General features: G+C 43.7%; 2 protein-coding genes across 10 annotated transcripts in view; one reads left to right on the top strand and one right to left on the bottom strand.

Moving 5' to 3' along the window:
* The window catches only part of LOC104068395 (synaptotagmin-like protein 2), a 64106-nt gene extending 57651 nt beyond the window's left edge, over window positions 1–6455 (top strand). For 3 of the 7 annotated variants that reach the window (XM_054067863.1, XM_009571263.2, XM_054067871.1), the window contains 4 exons: window positions 530–608; window positions 1462–1561; window positions 2194–2399; window positions 3430–4655. In XM_054067863.1, coding sequence (XP_053923838.1) covers window positions 530–608; window positions 1462–1561; window positions 2194–2399; window positions 3430–3575 — 531 coding nt within the window. In that variant the 3' untranslated portion in view covers window positions 3576–4655. Of the gene's footprint in view, window positions 1–529; window positions 609–1461; window positions 1562–2193; window positions 2400–3429 lie in introns of all 7 variants that reach the window. The other 4 variants (XM_054067838.1, XM_054067844.1, XM_054067822.1 and 1 more) reach the window with 4 other exon arrangements.
* Window positions 6456–8829: 2374 nt separating this feature from the next.
* On the bottom strand, window positions 8830–17348 carry LOC104068394 (transmembrane protein 126A). Of its 3 annotated transcripts, XM_054067884.1 has the most exons (6): window positions 17310–17347; window positions 15764–16003; window positions 13897–14021; window positions 10368–10561; window positions 9725–9839; window positions 8830–9105 (listed from the first exon to the last, which is right to left on the bottom strand). In XM_054067884.1, exons 2-6 carry the CDS (start codon window positions 15797–15799, stop codon window positions 8901–8903), a joined length of 675 nt encoding a protein of 224 aa, XP_053923859.1. In that variant the 5' UTR covers window positions 15800–16003; window positions 17310–17347; the 3' UTR covers window positions 8830–8900. The 3 variants fall into 3 exon arrangements, with proteins under 3 accessions (XP_053923859.1, XP_053923877.1, XP_053923868.1); XM_054067902.1 differs by lacking the exon at window positions 15764–16003 and having other exon boundaries at window positions 8831–9105; window positions 17310–17348; XM_054067893.1 differs by lacking the exon at window positions 17310–17347 and having other exon boundaries at window positions 8831–9105; window positions 13897–14023; window positions 15828–17191.
* Between the last annotated feature and the right edge of the window lie 1447 nt (window positions 17349–18795).

Below are 18795 nucleotides of genomic sequence, written 5' to 3'. Positions count from 1 at the left end.
AGCACTAGTTCAATCAGACTGATTTTAAAACTGCTCTGAGTAGATAAAGGTAACCAAATGTTTCAGGTGCCATGGTCTGTGACTCTCTCTGAAGAAGTGACATGTCCATATAACTTTTTGCAAAATAACTCTTGTTGAAGCTGGTTTTTAGATCAAAACATTCCTGTAGAAATGATCTTGCCGAATTACACTTTCTGTTGCACAGAGAGTAAGTTTCCTGATTGAAAGAGTTCTATTTTTAAATAAGTGCACAACAGTGGAGAAGATACACCCTCAAAGCCTCCTGGCCTCTTCTGAGTCTTGTTTTCTGCTTTAGTGGAATAACTATATGTTTGTGGTGCTGCCAAGTACCCTAGAACATCTCGTGTCCTGTAAACTAAAGTAAGGCAAACAGATAAGGAAACAAGGGAAAATACTTGCCTCATGTAGAAGTCAAGCTTGTTCCAGTGGAAAACTTTGCGTGGTAAACTCTGTGCTTGAACTGCAAGGTTTGAGAGTTTTTATTTTATTTTTTTTTCTTAAATCTCAGTCTTCAACAATTGCTGTTGAACCAGAAAACAGAGGGGAGATGAAACTAGCCCTCCAGTATGTTCCTCACCCTGTTGGAGGTAGGCATTGCTTCTTTGTTTGGGTTTATCAGGCCGTGGGGATTCTTGTTCTCCTTTTTTTAGTGTTTAATGTTTTTCAGCCAATTCAGACATCTTGCTTTAATACGAAAATAGAATTTTTTTTCCTAAAGGATTAAGTGACCCTGGTGATTAATTCAGTTTAGGATTCAAAGATCACTCTGGGAACTTTTGGGTTTTTTTAATGTTACCACAGTGAAATTGCCTCATTTTTATAATCTTTACATTTGTAATGCAGTCTGCGTGTGTAACAAAACTCTGTTCTCTCACTAATAATTTCAGAGATTATAAATCATCAGGCAGATGCTGTGATTTGCTAAATAAATAAGGACAACACACTAAATCCAAGCAATATTAGAAGTAAAAAAATAGCAATAAGTATGATCTGTTTACTCTAATCTTGTCTGGCAACCAATAACTGGCTTATCTGACTGGTCCTTAATCCAGCCAGTCAATAAGAATTAAATATATTAAGAGCACAAAGGAAATTATTTGAAAGTAGAAGCAGCAATAAATGCTAACATCATATAGACTGACGACAAGCTGATCTCTCTATCTAGGAGTCTTGGAAAGAGAAGACCAGCACTGTGTGTTTGTTTAGCTGTAACAGAAGAGAAGTCATTTTAAGAATACAGACATGTTGTGATCTTCCAGTACTTTGGTGGGATGAAGATTGCAGTTCCTAGAGTACAGGAAGAATGTTAAATTAAGATGCAAGATGATGAATTGAGGCTGAATATCACCTTTAGAAATGAGCAGGAACTGCTGCATCATAGAAATTGCCTTTAAAAGAGATCTACAAAGCTTGATCAGATGTCTTGTTTTATTTTGACAGGAAAGAAGATGGTGTATACTGGTGAGGTCCACATCTGGGTGAAAGAATGCCATGACCTTCCTCTTCTGAGGGGCAACAGGCTTAACTCTTTTATTAAGTGGTAAGAACTATGGCTGCAGTCATCACATGTGGAGGCCTAATAATACTACTGCTGTGCTCTCTAATCTTATCTTCATTTTTCTACATTCAAATTAAAAAACCACCTAATTACTTTCTGATTCTCCTTTACCATAATGCAAATTGTCCTGCAGGGCTTGCAACTTGAAGATACTAAGTGCATACCACCAAGTAAAACATAATGGGAGAACTTCCTGCATAATTGCTATTCTTTGCTTTTGGCTGCTCAGCTACTTGGTGGAAGGGCTAATAGAAATTGTACCTGTTTTTATTTGCATTTAAACAACGCATATTTGTGCATGAGTAAGGTTTCGCCTAGGAAATCATAGGAGGAGACAGAGTGAGAAGCATAGCTGAAGGAGTTCTTCCTCCTTCCTTTCCACAAACAGACTAGAAACCTAAAGAGACAAGAATAACAAGATGATTGTGAAATCTCTGGCAGCAACAAAAAAGATATCAATGTTACTAGCAGTAACACAGCAAATAAATATCTTGCCTTCGGTCATGTTCTAACATGCAAAGGGCAGTGTTAATCAGTAGGTTTTGTATATTCAGTATGTTTAACACAGGCTAAGCTGTACAAGTGCAAGCTGACAATGTGTTTTCTTTCTGAAGTACTGTTCTTCCAGATACTAGCAGAAAAAGCCGCCAGAAAACAAGAACAGTGGCAAAAACTACAAACCCAGTATTCAACCACACCATGGTCTATGATGGCTTTAGACCAGAGGATGTGAAAGAAGCCTGCATAGAGCTCACAGTCTGGGATCACCACAAACTGGCCAACCACTTTCTGGGAGGTCTCAGGATAGGCCTTGGAACAGGTACTGGACAATTAATTTACAAAATACAGTCTTTCCTTGTTTTCCTCTTCCTTTCCGTTTCATCTCTTTGCACAGATCTCTGAACAGCCTTTCAGTTGTTTATTTACTGAAGAGTTTCATCAGTAACTTACCTGTTCTTCAGCACAGATCCTGAAATGTATATAATAACAGCAGTGCTCTGAGGGTTAGGGTGACTGACAAGTAGAGACAAATGTTATAAATAAACCTTCATCTGACTGCATTTTTTATCTGCTACTGTTTGAACTACAAGAATATGCTATTCCTGCTCCCAAAATCTTGATAACATCTTGCAGACTTAAGCATGTGAAAACTAGGTGTGTGGTGTAAAGACAGTATTGGGTGGAGATAAAAGGATAGATCAGGAATGCATGACAAAATTTGAAGATGTTGGATAGGAAAACTTACAAATGTAAACCAGTTTTTAGCATAAGGGCAATATAAGATGTGTAGGTAGAAGAATGGTGATTTTCCTGTCATTGTATTTGTCCCTTTCATTGTCCTCTCTGAGCCGTGGGGAGGATGTGTTTGGGGTCTTTAGAAGCAAATGCAAGAGAGAGAGAGAGAGAGAGAGAGAGAGATTACTTTTCCCAAACAGACTTCTTGTGTGGCTCACCAGAACAACCTAAGATACAAATTAGGACAGTGAATCTCAGTTTGAATTTGACAGTACCCAGCATTGTATTGCAGTACAAGATCTCTTGTCGTGCTTTCTTCTTAAACCCTCTCAGATGTTTGTCACCCATACATCTTTCTCCTTGGGACTGTGACAAAAAGACTAAGGCTAGCAAGGGAAAAAGAGCCTAGAGAAAGATGATGACATTTCCATGTGAAACTGTCATTAATGCATTTGACAGAAATGTTCAGGTATAAGAATGTAGAAATGGATCTTCAAAGTACTAGGTCAGCTACCTGAGGTGACACAGTTTTAGAAGACAGGCAAATTCGATTGTCTGCTCTCAGCTCTGCAGCATATCAAGTAATGTTTCTCGTAAACCTGACATTTTCCTAGGCAAAAGCTATGGAACCACAGTGGACTGGATGGATTCTACTCCAGATGAAAGTGCCCTTTGGAAGAAGATGATGAACTCACCAAACACGTGGATCGAAGATACACTACCTCTCAGGATGCTGATGGTTGCAAAACTGACAAAATAAGGTGGCCTTTTAATTGCAAGTGTCAAAAAGAAACCTTGGAAATGAAATTAAAGGTGTGGAGTGAAACTTGGAAGAAGAACACAGCAGCTCTTTTGACAGTCCCTGCTCCATGGCTGTGTTGGTTTTGTGCTGTCAAGTGTCACTTTGTATTTAAAAATTAAACTTGTGCCTGCAGGTTATTATGTAAATATAAGGTTTTCTTTATTTTCAGTGAATAAGAAATAAACTTCAAGAAAGAAGGCACTTACACATGGTAGGGGTGGCTGTGTCACCTGGATGCTTGTTTTGCCAAACCGAAGTGTTGCTGAACCTTTAAATAATCTAAATTACCAGCGAAAGAATAAGAGCAAGTCAACTCTTTCTGTACAGGATTGTTCATGAAGTGTTATTAATAAGATGGCAACAGTTCCTTTTTGTTCATGCTGATTAGGACGTGTCCAATCATCAGACCCTATCACATCTCTCTGGCAAGGAACATGAGCATGAAGAAGGTTGGTTTGTTTGTTTCCAAAGTTCCTTTATCTGTAGTTGTACACGTCTAGGATATGAAAGTCGCTTCTATAAGGAAAGAAGCATTACATGAAGTGGTCAATGTCCTATTCTGCAAGGCACAGAGGACTGTTTGTTCCAATGTATTATAAAGAAACAGGGTTATAAGAAGTTTGCTCGTACGTGTTTATCTTGCTAGCATGCAGTCTTTACTCTTACATGCTGAAGGTACAGAGGTGAAACTTTGTTTATTCAAATGCTGTTTTGAAGGATCTAAACCTGCCAGCTTTAGTGATGACGAGTAGGTTTGTGTATTTATTCTGTGGTGCCGCTCCTCTGTACTTCTCTATTAGCTTGGGTTTCTGCAAAAAGTCATTTCTCTGTGTGCTTCACTGCCACCGTCAGGAGAACGCTGGGATTATCATCCTCTCAGTTTAGGTAGCTTCACTGCAACAGGAGATGGGAATGGAATTTGAAACTTGTAGAAATGCCTGCTACTAAAGAAAGAGAAATGCATAAAATTCAAAATGTATCACTTTTTTTTTTAAAAAAAATAAAAGCAGCCTATTAAAGATAAATTGGAATTCAATGTTTATTAAACACCAGTGGTTTATATTAGCAATTCCGCATGCTACACAAAATGCAGTCAGAAAGCGTCTCTGAAAATAAATGCACCTTTAATTGCTCCCACTTGTACATCTGAAAGCTGGTGAAATCTTGCACCTCAGTTAGAGTAGAGAGGAGGAGGTGGCTCAGAGCTGCTTAGTTTAATCATAGATATTTAAATCCTCCTTGGTATTTATTATGCACTAGGAGTGGAGAAAAATAAAGGTTCTGTTCAGCCTGCTGGGGAACCTGCTTTCTCTCTCATCAGCCAGGTGGTCCATGTGGCTTACAAACGCCAACAGCAGTTGTCATTCCTGTTATCTTACTGCTTCAGGTGTTTTGGGTGAGATTGGCAACTGCTACAGAGGCCGTTTTGCCAGACAGAGACATACAAATGTCACTCTTGTGCAGCTGGGGAACAATGTGCACCACACTTGAGAACAATGTGGTCACACTTAAATGGGACAGCAGCCCATTTGTGTTCTTTAACACAGCTTTTGTGTTCTTTAATCGCCACGCCAGGAAGGGATTCTGGAAAAGCAAAGAGCCCCTGGTTTATTTGTATTCACTGCCAATATGAGTTCACTTTCATCTGAAAAAACAGGTTGCTGTGAATGTGGCCTCCAGTTTCACAGGATTCAAACTGTTGTTTTGTTCCCTGTGAAGCTCGTACATTGCTGTGTCAGAACAGCTCTGGGGCTTCAACCACAGGGATGGAGCCTTGAGGGTTGAGACTGGCAGGCAAGCGTTAGTCTGCTGTGTTCTGCACTGTACAGAACTGTAAGAGGTAAACTTGGCTGCCATCAAAAGAAAATGTTGGGTTTGTGACAGTGTCACCCTTGCTGTCTCCTGACGAAGTAGAACACCTTCTGTCTCGCTGTTCTTGAACATCCTAGAGATAGACAGCATTTTGTTATCATATCAAAAAGCACTGCCTATCACAACACTAAACAGATCACAACTTAAATTTCCAAAAGCTACCTCAACAGGCACATAAGATTTACTTGTGCACCACGCTTATAATGAGTGTGATTAACTAATGACACAGTATTACGTACTCAAGTAGATTAACCGAGAAGCTGAGTCAAGTAACCAAACCAGACCCTTTAATATAAAAAAAATCAGATATTCCTTCCCAGTTTTTAATACCTTTTGTCAGCATATGCAGAAAACAAACCTTTACAGGCAAGGGTCTCAGGACGGTTGCTACCACACACACCAAGTCTTCCTTGTGCTTCCAAACGTATAGGTCAGTGGAGGCAGGCAAAGCAGTATCTTTGAAAAGTAACACTAGCGTTTCACAGAGTGACGTATCTTAAAGTTATTCTTGTCACCGATGGTTTGCGGTGGAGTCTGCATGAAGCTATGGATCTTGGAGTTAAATATTTTCAGCACAGCTTTAGCAGCTGTGCTTATCTTCTTACTGTTTCGCTAAGTCAAAGGTGTCCTGGTGAGATGAAGTTCAGTAGAAGGGAAGATTGCAAAGCCAGCATCATAGTTTAGCTCCAGCCTGGCCAATTTCAGCAGCTAAAACCCAGCAGTTGGGCTACCCATTCCCTCCCCCCACCTCAAGGGAAAGGAAATGAAAAGAAAAAAGACTTGTGGGTTGGAAACTAAACTAAAACAGCTTTAATAAAATAGTAATAATAAAGAAAATAATAAGAAATAATAGAATATATACAAATACATGAAATTGCATCCTCACCCCTCTAAGATTATACATCACCTGAAATGCTGCAGAGCAAGTCGGGGAAGGGGTCAGTGGCAAAAGAGAACTGGACACAGTAACTGGATTCAGGAACACACGGATGCAAGGCAGACAGACAGATGAGGTCCTCACTGGATGCGGGGCATTGAAGAAGAGTGAGACCCTCATAATCTCTGTTTTATACCAAGTATGAAGTCTATGGGATGGAATGCTCTGTTGGTCAGGTTTAGATCACCTGTCCTGTCTGTTCCTCCCTGCAGGTGTGACCCTTCTTCGTCTTTGACTTACGGCATTCCACCAGCTTGAGGTTGGCCTTGGTTTCACTGAAAACACAATAAAAGCTCTTTCTGTGGTAGGTGGGGACTTCCAATGGGCTCATTTCTGCTGATGTGGCAGAAGAAAGGATACAGCTAGAATCTGCTCTAACTCAGACTTTTGAAAGGGGAGGTGGTGTTTGCAGGGAGTTTGTTACAGTTAGTAGGAGGCCAAGAACTGGGCTCATCCTTGGACTTCCAGAGTTGCACAGGGTGTGTTGTACCCCACAAGATGGAGAATGGAAGTATTCCCAAATGTCTGTGAGGGATATGCTCCTGCATGCAGAATTCACTGATGGTATCTTGGTGTCCTGTGGAACTGGGAAACAGTTTCAGTCTTTATTTCTTAACTGGCTTTGGAGAATGTTTGTTCCTCAGTTGTTCAGGGAGATGTACACAGCATACAATTGACAAGTCTCCCTTTTTTCTAAACACAGCACCTGTCTGTCCCGAGGAGTTGGTTTGAGCTAAAATAGAATCAGTTTTCTGACTTAGCAGCTAAGTCTCATCTGAGTAACTCCATTTTCTGAAAGTTGAGTGTGTGTTTCTTTCTGTAAGTGACAACACGAAGCACTGGTGTGCAGAAGGGCCAATGTTGATACTTATTCCTATAGAAACCAAGGGTATCCTCAAGCTGGTGGAATGCTGTAAGTCAAAGAGAAAAAAAAAGGGGTTGCACCTGCAGGGCAAAGGACAGGACAGGTAATGTAAAACTGACCAACAGAGTATTCCATCCCATAACTCTCATATTTGGTATAAAACTGAGGGAACATAAAGGTCAATAACCAGCATCCAATATGGACCTTGTCTGTTTTTCTGCCCTGATCCTGGATTCATGCATTCCTGAATCCAGTCTCTTAAGTTCAGCTCCCTCCTGCTGCTGAGTCCTGCCTGGGACCTCTTTCCCATGCCTGATCTGTAGCATCTGTAGTGATGTAGTCATTGAGGCGGGAGCAATTTTCTATGTTTGTATATATCCTTATTATTTTCTTATTAAAAGCATTTTCCTTATTATTGCTTTATTCTCTCATTTTCCCTGGTGGGATGGGGCAGGGAAGGGAATTGGGACTGCAACTGCTTGCGTTTAGTTGCTGATCAAGGTGGGCCAGGGCAAAACTGTTACCGGTGTGTAGAGCTGACCTCTGATGTGATCCATGCTGAACACTTGAAATACATCTTTGGTGTATTCATCAGTTGTGCTGAACATGGATACTGGTTTTGGAACATAAAAAACAATCCAGGAATGCAGTTCTTTTTCTTGTTACATTCAATTTTTGGCTTTCACCCTAAAAAATTAATAGCTAAAAAAAATGGGGTTTGTCCAAGTCAGATCATTAAATATCAGGGTGTGCATTTTGATTAATCTGAGAATTATTATCACTTGAATTGATACCAAAATGGAAGTGGTACATGGAGTGGAAGATGGCTTTGAATCTTACGCTGTAAAAAGCAATAGGATCCGTTTGCAAGATATTAACTATATCTTGTTAAAAGCCTGCAGTAATTATTAACCTTCATTCTTAAAGCTCCTATAGCAAAGTAACAGCTTTATGTTATGTTTTTCTTACCACAGGGTAAGTGGTTCTGTTGGTTAAAGTCTGATGGCTTCTGGAGATACCTGTCTATGCTCCTCTGTACAGAGAAGGACTTGGGGGTGTTGGTTGATGAGAAGCTTGACATAAGCCTGCATTGTGCGCTCACAGCCCAGACGGCCAACAGTATCCTGCATCAAAAGAAGCGTGGCCAGCAGGTTGAGGGAGGTGATTCTCCCCCTCTGCTCTGCTCTTGTGAGACTCCACCTGGAGTATTGTGTCCATTTCTGGAATCCCCACATAAGAAGGATATTAAACTGTTGGAATGCATCCAGAGGAGGGCCGGCCGTGAACATCAGAGGGCTGGAGCACCTCTGCTGAGGACAGGCTAAGGGAGCTGGGGTTGTTCAGCCTGAAGAAGAGAGGGCTCCAGGGAGATATTATAACAGCCTTCCAGTACCTGAAGGGGGCAACAGGAAAGCTGGGGAGGGTCATTTTCCAAGGGCATCTAGTGATAGGACAATGAAAAACTTAACTCGCATTTAGGTTCTGAAATGAAAAGTTTGCCATGGCAGAGCCCTAACTTTGTTTTTCTATTAAAAAACACAGCGAACAACAACTCCTTCTTTTGTTTATTATGGTTACTTATCCAACGCAATTGAAAAGTTGCTTAACTTCATGCTTCTAACTCTTCAGGATCCCTTTTAGCGTTCATCTGCTGCAGCATTTTGACATATATTCCGTGGTGCTTAGTAGCGAGATATATTCCAGTCAAAACCTGTATAAGTACACCCAAACTCATCTTTCTAAAGACAGGCCGAGAAATTGTGAGCCAGTACTGTAACAGATTTTCTTTCCCTGGCAAGGGAGATGAAGAGTACCTAGACAACAGAAAGAGTGGTAGAAACTTACTTTTTTTTTCCCCACCCTATTTAAGCACCAACATTTAAAGTTAGTCATTAACGGTATTTACATAGCTATTCACTCTCCTTCGTTAAATTCACCTGGTGGTACCAAGCTCTCTGGATAAATGCTATAAACCACCCTGACCATGTACTGATATCATGTCAAGTCTCACCATCCTCTCTTTGTGCTCTGACCCAATCCACAGGATTCCACCTGCCAGCAAGTTTGGCTGCTGGGCACTTCCTAGGATCGGTAAGGCATTGGCCTTCCAGCCAAACTGCACTAAGCAGCAATCACCACTGCTTGGGAGGGTAGCAGCTACAATCTCACAAACCCAGGTACACTATGGATTGCAAGATTCCAGCTAAACACAAGTGCTTTCCAATGGATCAGTTTGCAGATCTTGTTTTGCTTTGAAGGCCTGTTGTAGCTCTTACCAACTTGTCTGGTAATTAGATGACCTTAATGTAAATCCCCTTCCCTGTACTAAAAGCTGACAAGGTTTGCATAGACTGAAACCCCACAGAATTTAAACAGATGTGAAGATTTGACCAACAGACAAGTTTCACTGATTTGCAGGTTAATAAGACGTACCTGGCTGCAAGGCTTGCGTTCATGGGGAGAGCCAGCAGAACAGGATAGAAACCACCCACAACAGCCCCTAATAATCCTCCTCTGGCCACAGTACAGACCTCACAGTTCAGCTCACCTGCACAACAAATGATATTTCGTTGTCAATATTCACATAGCTCCACCACATCACTTTATAAGCTGTGTGCAATGACAAATGGACAAGCCACACAGGTATGCAAGAAATTTTGAAAGAAGGACTCTTCATTTTGGGGAAAAAAAAAGAAATCACTTATTCCAACCCATGAAGAATTTATCACTCTAAAGTTGGCCTTCAAATGAAATCATACAGATGGGGGAAACTGAAATGCTTTGTTGCATGCATCACTTTTACATGACTTTGGGTGAAAAATGCTAAAAATCAGTGAAGTGCAACATAATTTTTTAAAACATAAATACACATGTACTTCCTTTCCCACTCACCTTCAAGAATTCACTGCTGCTCAGTGTCTTAGAGAATTTGTTTTTCAAACCCTGCTTTACAAACTGAGGTTTTTCAAGATCACAGCAGTTCAAGACCATTGATCTGCAGGAAAAACTTCTCTAGTGTTCTACGGTGTACAGAAAGCAAAACTCTTTTGACAAGGAGGGATAATGAGGTTTTTACCTGAAAATAAAGGCTCACGCACAAAAACTTCATAAACCGCTGCTGTTGAAAGAAAGGGAATAACAGCCATTGGCAAAGCAGTTACGAAGGCAGCACGTCTGATGTGCAGGATGTTCCTGAAGAAGTTATTTGCTGCTAAGCCACATAAGCTTGAATTTGCTGCAAAGAAGTAGGCCCCATGATTACAAAGGTTCCTGTGGAAGAAGGGAAAGTTGTTTCAGCAATTGAGAACTGTAAAAAAGCTTGTTTTACTCAGTGCTATAATCCACTTCTGAAAGTCCTGCAATAAGAAGGAAGAGACTTAAATCTTGTGCTGGTGTGAAATAGTCACTACTTTCAAAAGCAACCAGTACAGCATCCTTTTCTGTAGGCCTGAGTTTACAGATACCTGAGGAATGAAGTGACAGAAAGGCTGAGAAGCCTTATCTACATTTTTTTTTACTATGGCTAATGGAAACTTTGTGAAATTTGCTCTCTTTATCAGTACGTTTCTAAGGAGAACACTTGCTCAAAAGAACTTAAAAAAAAAACATATATAATCACAGCTAGATCCTGTATGCAACCTTGTTTATAGCCTGCTTATCCAAAAGTATAAACTTAGTTTCAGTAGAAGAGGTGTGGCAACTGATGTATCTGGGCAGCACTGGTAGATCATTTGTATCACTGTCTAAACTGCCTGAAAGGAGGTTGCAGCAAGGTGGGTGCTGGTCTCTTCTCCCAAGTAACAAGCAACAGGTTGAGAGGGAATGGCCTCAAGCTATGCCAGGGGAGGTTTAGATAGGACATCAGGAAAAATTTCTTCACCAAAAGAGCTACCAGGCACTAGAACAGGCTGCCCAGGGAGGTGGTTGTGTCCCCATTGCTGGTGTTGTTGACTCTACCCATTTAGGAGATGGGTAGATGAGGTGCTCAGGAATATGGTTTGGTAGTGGACAAGTATGCTTGGACTCAATGATCTCAAAGGTCTTTTCCAACCAAGTGATTTATGATTCTATAGGCTGAAGGACTGTAAACCTTCCTCGCACACACAAAACATGTGCATTTAAGGTCCTACGTTGCTAGGAGGTTACCTAGTAAAGGCAACAGAAATCTAGCATACTGGTTTACAGAACTGAAGCTTCTATTTCCGCCCTGATAACAGATGGCCTGGATTCTGTCACCTATCCTGTTCTTAACATATGGTTTTGAGCAGCTCCTCCTGCTGCAATCTGTGACATGGTGAAGGCAGAATAGAACAAAATCTGGTCAGAGACAGTCGGTGTTTAATATCTTGACAAATGGTTCCTTTGTGAGTACAGTCCATCACAGCAGGTAATGCAAGAGAGGGAGTGGGAAAGGGTGCTGATTTCACAAAACTGATGAGCAGTTTGTGATGTATCTCAATTGACTTGCAGGAGGAAGTGATGCATTATCATTAGCATTATAGCTGGCAAGGACAGTTCATCAGTGGATTCAACTCTGCTGTAGGTTTCCACAAATCTAAAATTCCCAAAATGACAACTATTGCCAGGCAAAGCAATTAACCGGGAGGCACTCCAATTCAGAGGCTGTGTCAATATCATTATGTTAAAAGTGTATTTTTAAAATGCATCCTAAGTTGGATTTACCTCTAAAGCCCCAAAGGAAATAAAAATACTTAAACAGTCACAAAATTCACGCTAGGCCAAATGTCATATTTGTAGGCAAAATTAGAAAATATGACAATCTCTAAACCATTTAGCAATGTCATGAGGCACCGGCACAGGTTGCCCAGAGAAGTTGGAGATACCCCATCCCTGGAGGTGTTCAAGGCCAGGCTGCATGGGGCTTTTGAGCAACCTGATCCAGAGGGCAGTGTCCCTGCTTGTGGCAGGGGTGTTAGAACTGGATGATCTTTAAGGCCCCTTCCAACCCAAACCATTCTGAGTTTCTTTCAGTCTATGATACTTTCATTTTTGCTACCTATCAGTGTTTCAAACAGGGAAATAAACTACTAACAATTCAATTCTGATGCCATGTAGCAAAAGAACTTGATTAGTCAGATATCTCTATTTAGGAGTCATGTTTTGGGGTTTTGTGCATTGTCTTTAGAAGAAATGGGCCCGTTTGCTTTTCAAATCCCTGTTCTCCCAATTAATGGGTGCCATTCACAGAATTTTCCAGCACAGTTTGCGCAAACAAGTCATTTCGTTCTATTGATGTGTTTACAGCCACAGGCAGTGAAATCCATCCGTGCATATACACAGGTGTGGGGGACAAAGATTCCAATGCAGCAGTGTATTTGAGAATCCAAAATAGAGCACACTAATATATCCAGAAGCAGCAGCATCTACCCAGGCTTTCTGATGGACACAATGCCTACACTGCATGAAAGGAAAGATAGGGAGGATGGAAAAACTGGGGGTTGGGTTTTTTTATTTTTATTTTGGGGGTTGTTTTTCTTTGTTTGTTTGCTTGTTTTGTTTTAAATACTAGCTCCCTAGAACTTCAGTGAACAGGAACTCTCTCAGTCTGGCTGCAGGATGCTTCCTCTTTCCTTCCAGCCACTGGTGACCTCCCCTCTGGATACACAGACTTGAAGATCTGCCAGGGCAGTTTCAAATAAAAGTTCATGCCCCTGAATAGGCATGAATAGGCAGCTATTTCTTTCCAAGGCCCAGCAGTCCCTAGGTCCCACAGTTTCTATCACGACATTACCATGTCACTACTGAGGTATCTGACTGCCTTTTAGGTCTCCATCTCTTCTGGAGAAGCACAAGTGTTGCAAGTTGAATGTGAACACAGCAGATCCTACACAAAGCTGCACCACTAACAGCTCCTTACAGAACCAGCTAAGATTCAGTGAGATTTGGTAGTGAAATGCAGCATCACAAACCACAAAAAGATTGTTTGTGAGGCCCAGAAAGTATTTAGCTGTTTTAGCACTCCACAGAACCCTGCTGATGAGCTTGCATGACTCTGGCTGACTCCTCCCCTACCACCTGCATCCCTGTCTTGCCTTCCTGAGACAGTGCAGGGCGAAAGGCAGAAGAGCAACCTGATCTAATGGGAGGTGTCTCTGCCCATCGTGATGGGGTGGAATTAGATGATCTTTAAGGTCCCTTCCAATCCAAACTATTCCACGATTCTATGAAATACCAGAGCAACGCTCACCCAGTTCTCACCCCAGCCCTGCAGGACACAACATGACTCCTGCAGAATCACGAGAGTATCTGGCTTACACTCTCCAGTGTTTCAGTTTCCTAGAAAATTGATTAGCTCTAGCACAGGACTGTAGGAATGCGTAGAGCTAGTCAGGGCTGAAGAGCCATCCCAGAACCCGAAGCATTGGGGAGCATATGCCAGACATATCTGCAGGACCACAGATAACAGGGAACCCTCCATATTTAAAAAACACAAAGCAAGTTTTCTGTTTTGGACAATAAGCATCTTCACAATTAAATACGTCTGTAACTGCAAGAAAGATTTGCAGTACAAGAGTAAGGGCAAAGAAAAGCCCCCCAAAGACTTGAAGTCTTTGATGCACTTATCTTCATTTATTTCCACTTACTGGTCTTCTTTAGGAAGCTCACTGAACGTCTTTTGTAAGACTTCTATCCGCTTCAGTCTTTCCAAATACCGTCTTTGCTGTGGAGACTCTAGTTCAAGAAACTCTCTTCCTGTCATCTTGATGTCCTAGATCATATGGAACAGACAAACAAGTGTTATCAAAGTTACACAGCCCTGGCATGTATCAAATACACTTTTAGACTCTCTTGGCACTATGCAATCACAAATGCGTTCAGTTTCTATTTATCATGGCGGAGCTTTCAGATGCAAAGAGCAAAATCCAGCTACATTAGTTTATGGTATTTGTGACTATGCGGACCCCATCAAACTGCTTTCCACAGTGATGTTGCAGCAGTGGTTCCACAATAGCTCCAAGTCATTTTAAGTACTTGATGTGATGAAAAAGGACAGCCTCACTCTGCATGCATTCCTGCCCACGCACTTTGAATCCTGAGGCCCTGCAGCAGCTTGGATCAGGAAACGCAGAGATAAAAACTGTTCTCTGTACTTATTTTTTTCCAGTGAGATCACTTCTAACACAATGACCCCTATTGCCAGCAGTGTAAGTGAAGACACTAACAAGACAACGGGTTTTGGCAATACTCCAGGTTTAAATTGACTTAATGTCAAATAGAACGCCAAATAAATCCATACTTTGTAAAGACTTAAAGAAATCATGAAGATACCTACTCTGCTTTTCACATTCCACACCTAAGGATGCTTTTTATTGGTACTCTTAGCCAGAGACTGGTATGAAGTCAGAAAGTGCACAGTTGTTTTACATGGCGAGGTTTTGGTAGCAAGGGGCTGCTGGGGTGGCTTCTGCAAAAAGACACCAGAAGCTGTCCCCATGTCTGACAGAACCAATGCTGGCCGGCTCCAAGATGGATCCATTGCTGCGCAAGGCCGAGTCCATCAGTGATGGTGGCAACACATCTGGGATAACATATTTAAGAAGGGGGGGGAAATGTTGCACAACAGCAGCCAGAGAGACCAGTGAGAACATGTGAGAGAAACAACTCTGCAGACACCAACATCAGCGAAGGAGGAGGGGAGGAGGTGCTTGAGGCACCACAGCAGAGATTTTCCTGCAGCCTGTGGTGAAATTTGCAGTGAGGCAGGCTGACTGGAAGGTCACTATAAGATATTCTCTGAGCCTTCTCTTCTCCAGGCTGAACAGGCCCAACTCTCTCAGCCTAGGGAAGATGCTCCAGCCCTCCGATCATCTTCGTAGCCCTCCTCTGGACCCGTTCCAACAGCTCCACATCCTTCTTATGCTGAGGATTCCAGAACTGGACACAGTATTCCAGATGAGGTCTCACAAGAGAGAAGACCTCATAAAGAACTCGTAAGTTCATAAAGAACTGCAACCAGTGGAAGGGAAAAGTTCATGGAGCACTGCATCCCACGGGGGGAAAGACCCCACGCTGGGGTAGGAGATAATGTGAGAAGGAAGGTGCAGCAGAGAGAATGTGTGATGAACTGACCACAACTTCCATTCCCTATCCTACCGTGCTGCTCAGGGGAGGAAGTAGAGAATTCGGGAGTAAAGGTGAACCCAGGAAGAAGGGAGGGTGGAGTGAAGATGTTTTTAGATTTGTCCTTAATTCTCATCATCCTACTCTGTTTAATTGGCAATAAATTAAACTAACTTCCCGAAGTCTAGTCTTTTTTTTTGGTAATGGTAACTAGTGAGTGATGTCCTTGTCCTTTCCTCAACCTATGAGCTTTCCATCAGATCACCTTCTCCCCGTCCTGTTGATGGACAGGGGAGTAATAAGAGTGGCTTGGTAGTCATCTGACAGCCAGAAAGGCTCAACTCACTGCAACAGCTTTTGATGAAACCTAGTATTTAGCAATTCATGTACCTTTTCTAGATGTATTTCCCCAGAGGAAGGCTTCATGGAGTCACTTTGTCAGTTATACCTTCCTTAAATTTCTTCTACGATCTGAAAGCCACGTTTTAAAGCCTATCTTCGTCTGCACCTGCGGCGTTTCAGGCTTAGCAGGATGCAGGACAAACAGCCAGTCTCACTTGGGTTAAGCGAGGCCAGTGCCAGCCTCAAGGTCTCTCACTCCCACTCGCTCCAGGAGGAGGGTCTCCAGACCTATTTTTCAGGGAAACCGTGGACATGAAACATCATGAAACCAAAATCACCCATAACGTGTACACAACATGTAGGTAAGGCAGTTGGAGATCCGCAAGCCAAGGCAGATGTCCTCCCACTGGGAGGCTGCTGCCCTGTGGAAAGGGATCTGGGGGTTCTGGTTGATAAGTGGAACATGAGCCAACAGCGTGCCCTGGTAGCCAAGAGGGTCATCCCATGTCCTGGGATGCATCAACCCTGGCATTGTCAGTCAGTTGAGGGAGGTGATTGTCTCGCTCTACTTTGCACTGGGTGACTGCAATATAAAAAGGATGTAAAGCTACTAGAGAGTGTCCAGTGCCACCACAAAGTCGGTGAAGGAGCTACAGGGAAAATAGTACAAGCAGTGGCTGAAGTTGGTTGGTCTGTTCAGCCTGGAAGAGACTGAGGGTGAATCTCATCGTAGTCTACTGCTTCCTCATAAGGGAAGGAGGATGAACAGGTGCTGATCTCTTCTCTCTGGTGACCAATGATAGGACCCAAGGGAATGGCAGGAAGATGTGCCAGGGGAGGTTTAGGTTGGATATTAGGAAAAGGTTCTTCACCCAGAGGGTGGTGGAGCACCGGAACAGGCTCCCCAAGGAAGCAATCATGGCACCAAGCCTGACAATCATATAATCATAGGATAGTTTGGGTTGGAAAGGACCTTAAAGATCATCCAGTTCCAATCCCCCTGCCATGGGTAGGGACACCTTCCACCAGAGCAGGCTGCCCAAAGCCCCATGCAACTTGGCCTTGATCACTTCCAGGGATGAGGCATCCACAACTTTCCTGGGCAACCTGGGCCAGTGCCTCACCACCCTCAGCATGAAGAAATTCTTCTTTATGTTTACACTAAATCTGCCCCTCTCCAGTTTACACCCATCGCCCCTCGTCCTATCAGTACACGCCTTTGTAAAACGTCCCTCCCCAGCTTTCCTGTAGCCCATTCAGTTACTGGAAGGTCGCTATAAGGTCTCCTTGGAGCCTTCTCTTCTCCAGGCTGAACAACCCCAGCTCTCCCAGCCTGTCCTGGAGGAGCTCAAATGCTCCAGAAGCATTTGGGCATCGCCCTCCGCCAGACGGTGCGAATGTCGGGCTTGTCCCGTGCAGAGACTGGAGCGGGGCTCGATGCTCCCCGTGGGTCCCCTTCGACCCGGGTCACTCCGTGGTCCTACGAGACCCCTCCCAGCTCCCTTCTTGCCCCCGCGCCGCCACCGCACCGCGTCCCCCTCGGGGCCTTTTCCCGCCGCTAAGGACTCGCCGCCCGCAACATGGCGCCCCTCACCCCGCGCTTCCCGCCCTCCTGGCGTGGGCGCCGCCATCTTACCCGATCACGTGACCAGGAGGGGCTCGAGGAGGCTGTCTTTGATTGGGCGTTCCCAGAAGCACGGCTTCCGATTGGCACAGGCAGGGCGGGGGGCGGGCCCTGTTGATTGGGCGGTGGGGGCGGGGGTGGGCGGGGCAGCTGGGGGCGGTGGCCGGGAGGGACCCGCAGCGCGCCTCGGCTTCCCCAAGGCCTCACGCCCGGGGGCTGATCGCGGAGCTGTTTCTCGTTGTGGTTTTATAAGTTAGACAGAATGTCCCTCTGACGGCATGTTTTCTTTTTCTGATAGCACATTTCCCTTAAAGCGGGGTTTCGTAGACTCATAGAATCATAGAATAGTTTGGGTTGGAAGGGACTTTAAAGATCATCCAGCTCCAACCCCCTGCCATGGGAAGGGACACCTCCCACCAGACCAGGCTGCCCAAAGCCCCATCCAACCTGGCCTTGAACACCTCCGGGGATGGAGCATCTATAGCTTCCCTGTGCAACCTGTTCCAGTGTCTCACCACTCTCATGGTGAAGAAATTCTTCCTCGTGTCCAGACTAAATCTGCCCCTTTCCAATTTATACCTGTTCCCCTTCATTGTATCACTACAAGCCTGTGTAAAAAGTCCCTCCCCAGCTTTCCTGTAGGCCCCCTTCAGGTACTGGAAAGTCACCATAAGATCTCCTTGGAGCCTTCTCTTCTCCAGGCTGAACAAGTCCAACTCTCTCAGCCTGTCCTCGTAGGGAAGGTGCTCCAGCCCTCCGATCATCTTTGTATCCCTTCTCTGGACCCGTTCCAACAGCTCCATATCCTTACGTTGAGGATTCCAGAACTGGACACAGTATTCCAGATGAGGTCTCACAAGAGAGGAATAGAGGGGCAGAATCACTTCCCTTGATCTGCTGGACACACTTCTTTTGATGCAGCCCTGGATACGGTCGGCGTTCTGAGCTGTGAGCGCACATTGCTGGATCATGTCGGGCTTCTCATTGACCAGCACCCCCAAGCCCTTCTCTGCAGGGCTGCTCTCAAGCACGTCATCCCCCATAGTGTACTGAAAACACAGATTGCCCCAACTCAGGTGTAGGGCCTTGCACTTGGCCTTGTTGAATCTCTTGAAGTTCTCACAGGCCCACTTCTCCAGCTTGTCCAGGTCCCTCTGGATGACATCCCATCCTTCGAGTGTGGCAACTTCGCCATTCAGCTTGGTGTCATCTGCAAACTTGCTGAGGGCGCACTCAATCTCACTGTCAATATTGTTGATGAACATATTAAACAGCACCGGTCTCAGTATGAACCCCTGAGGGACACCACTCATCATGGATCTCAGTCTGGGCTTCGATGCATTGACCACTACTCTCTGAATACGATCATCCAACCAGTTTCTTATCCACCGAACAATCTACCCATCAAATCCGTATCTCTCCAATTTAGAGAGAAGGATGTTGTGGGAGATCATGT

The sequence above is a fragment of the Cuculus canorus genome, chromosome 1, assembly GCF_017976375.1.
Source record: "Cuculus canorus isolate bCucCan1 chromosome 1, bCucCan1.pri, whole genome shotgun sequence".
Classification (NCBI taxonomy): Eukaryota; Metazoa; Chordata; class Aves; order Cuculiformes; family Cuculidae; genus Cuculus; species Cuculus canorus.
Note: the sequence above shows the minus strand (reverse complement) of the source record. Positions and strands in the feature narration are given on the sequence as shown.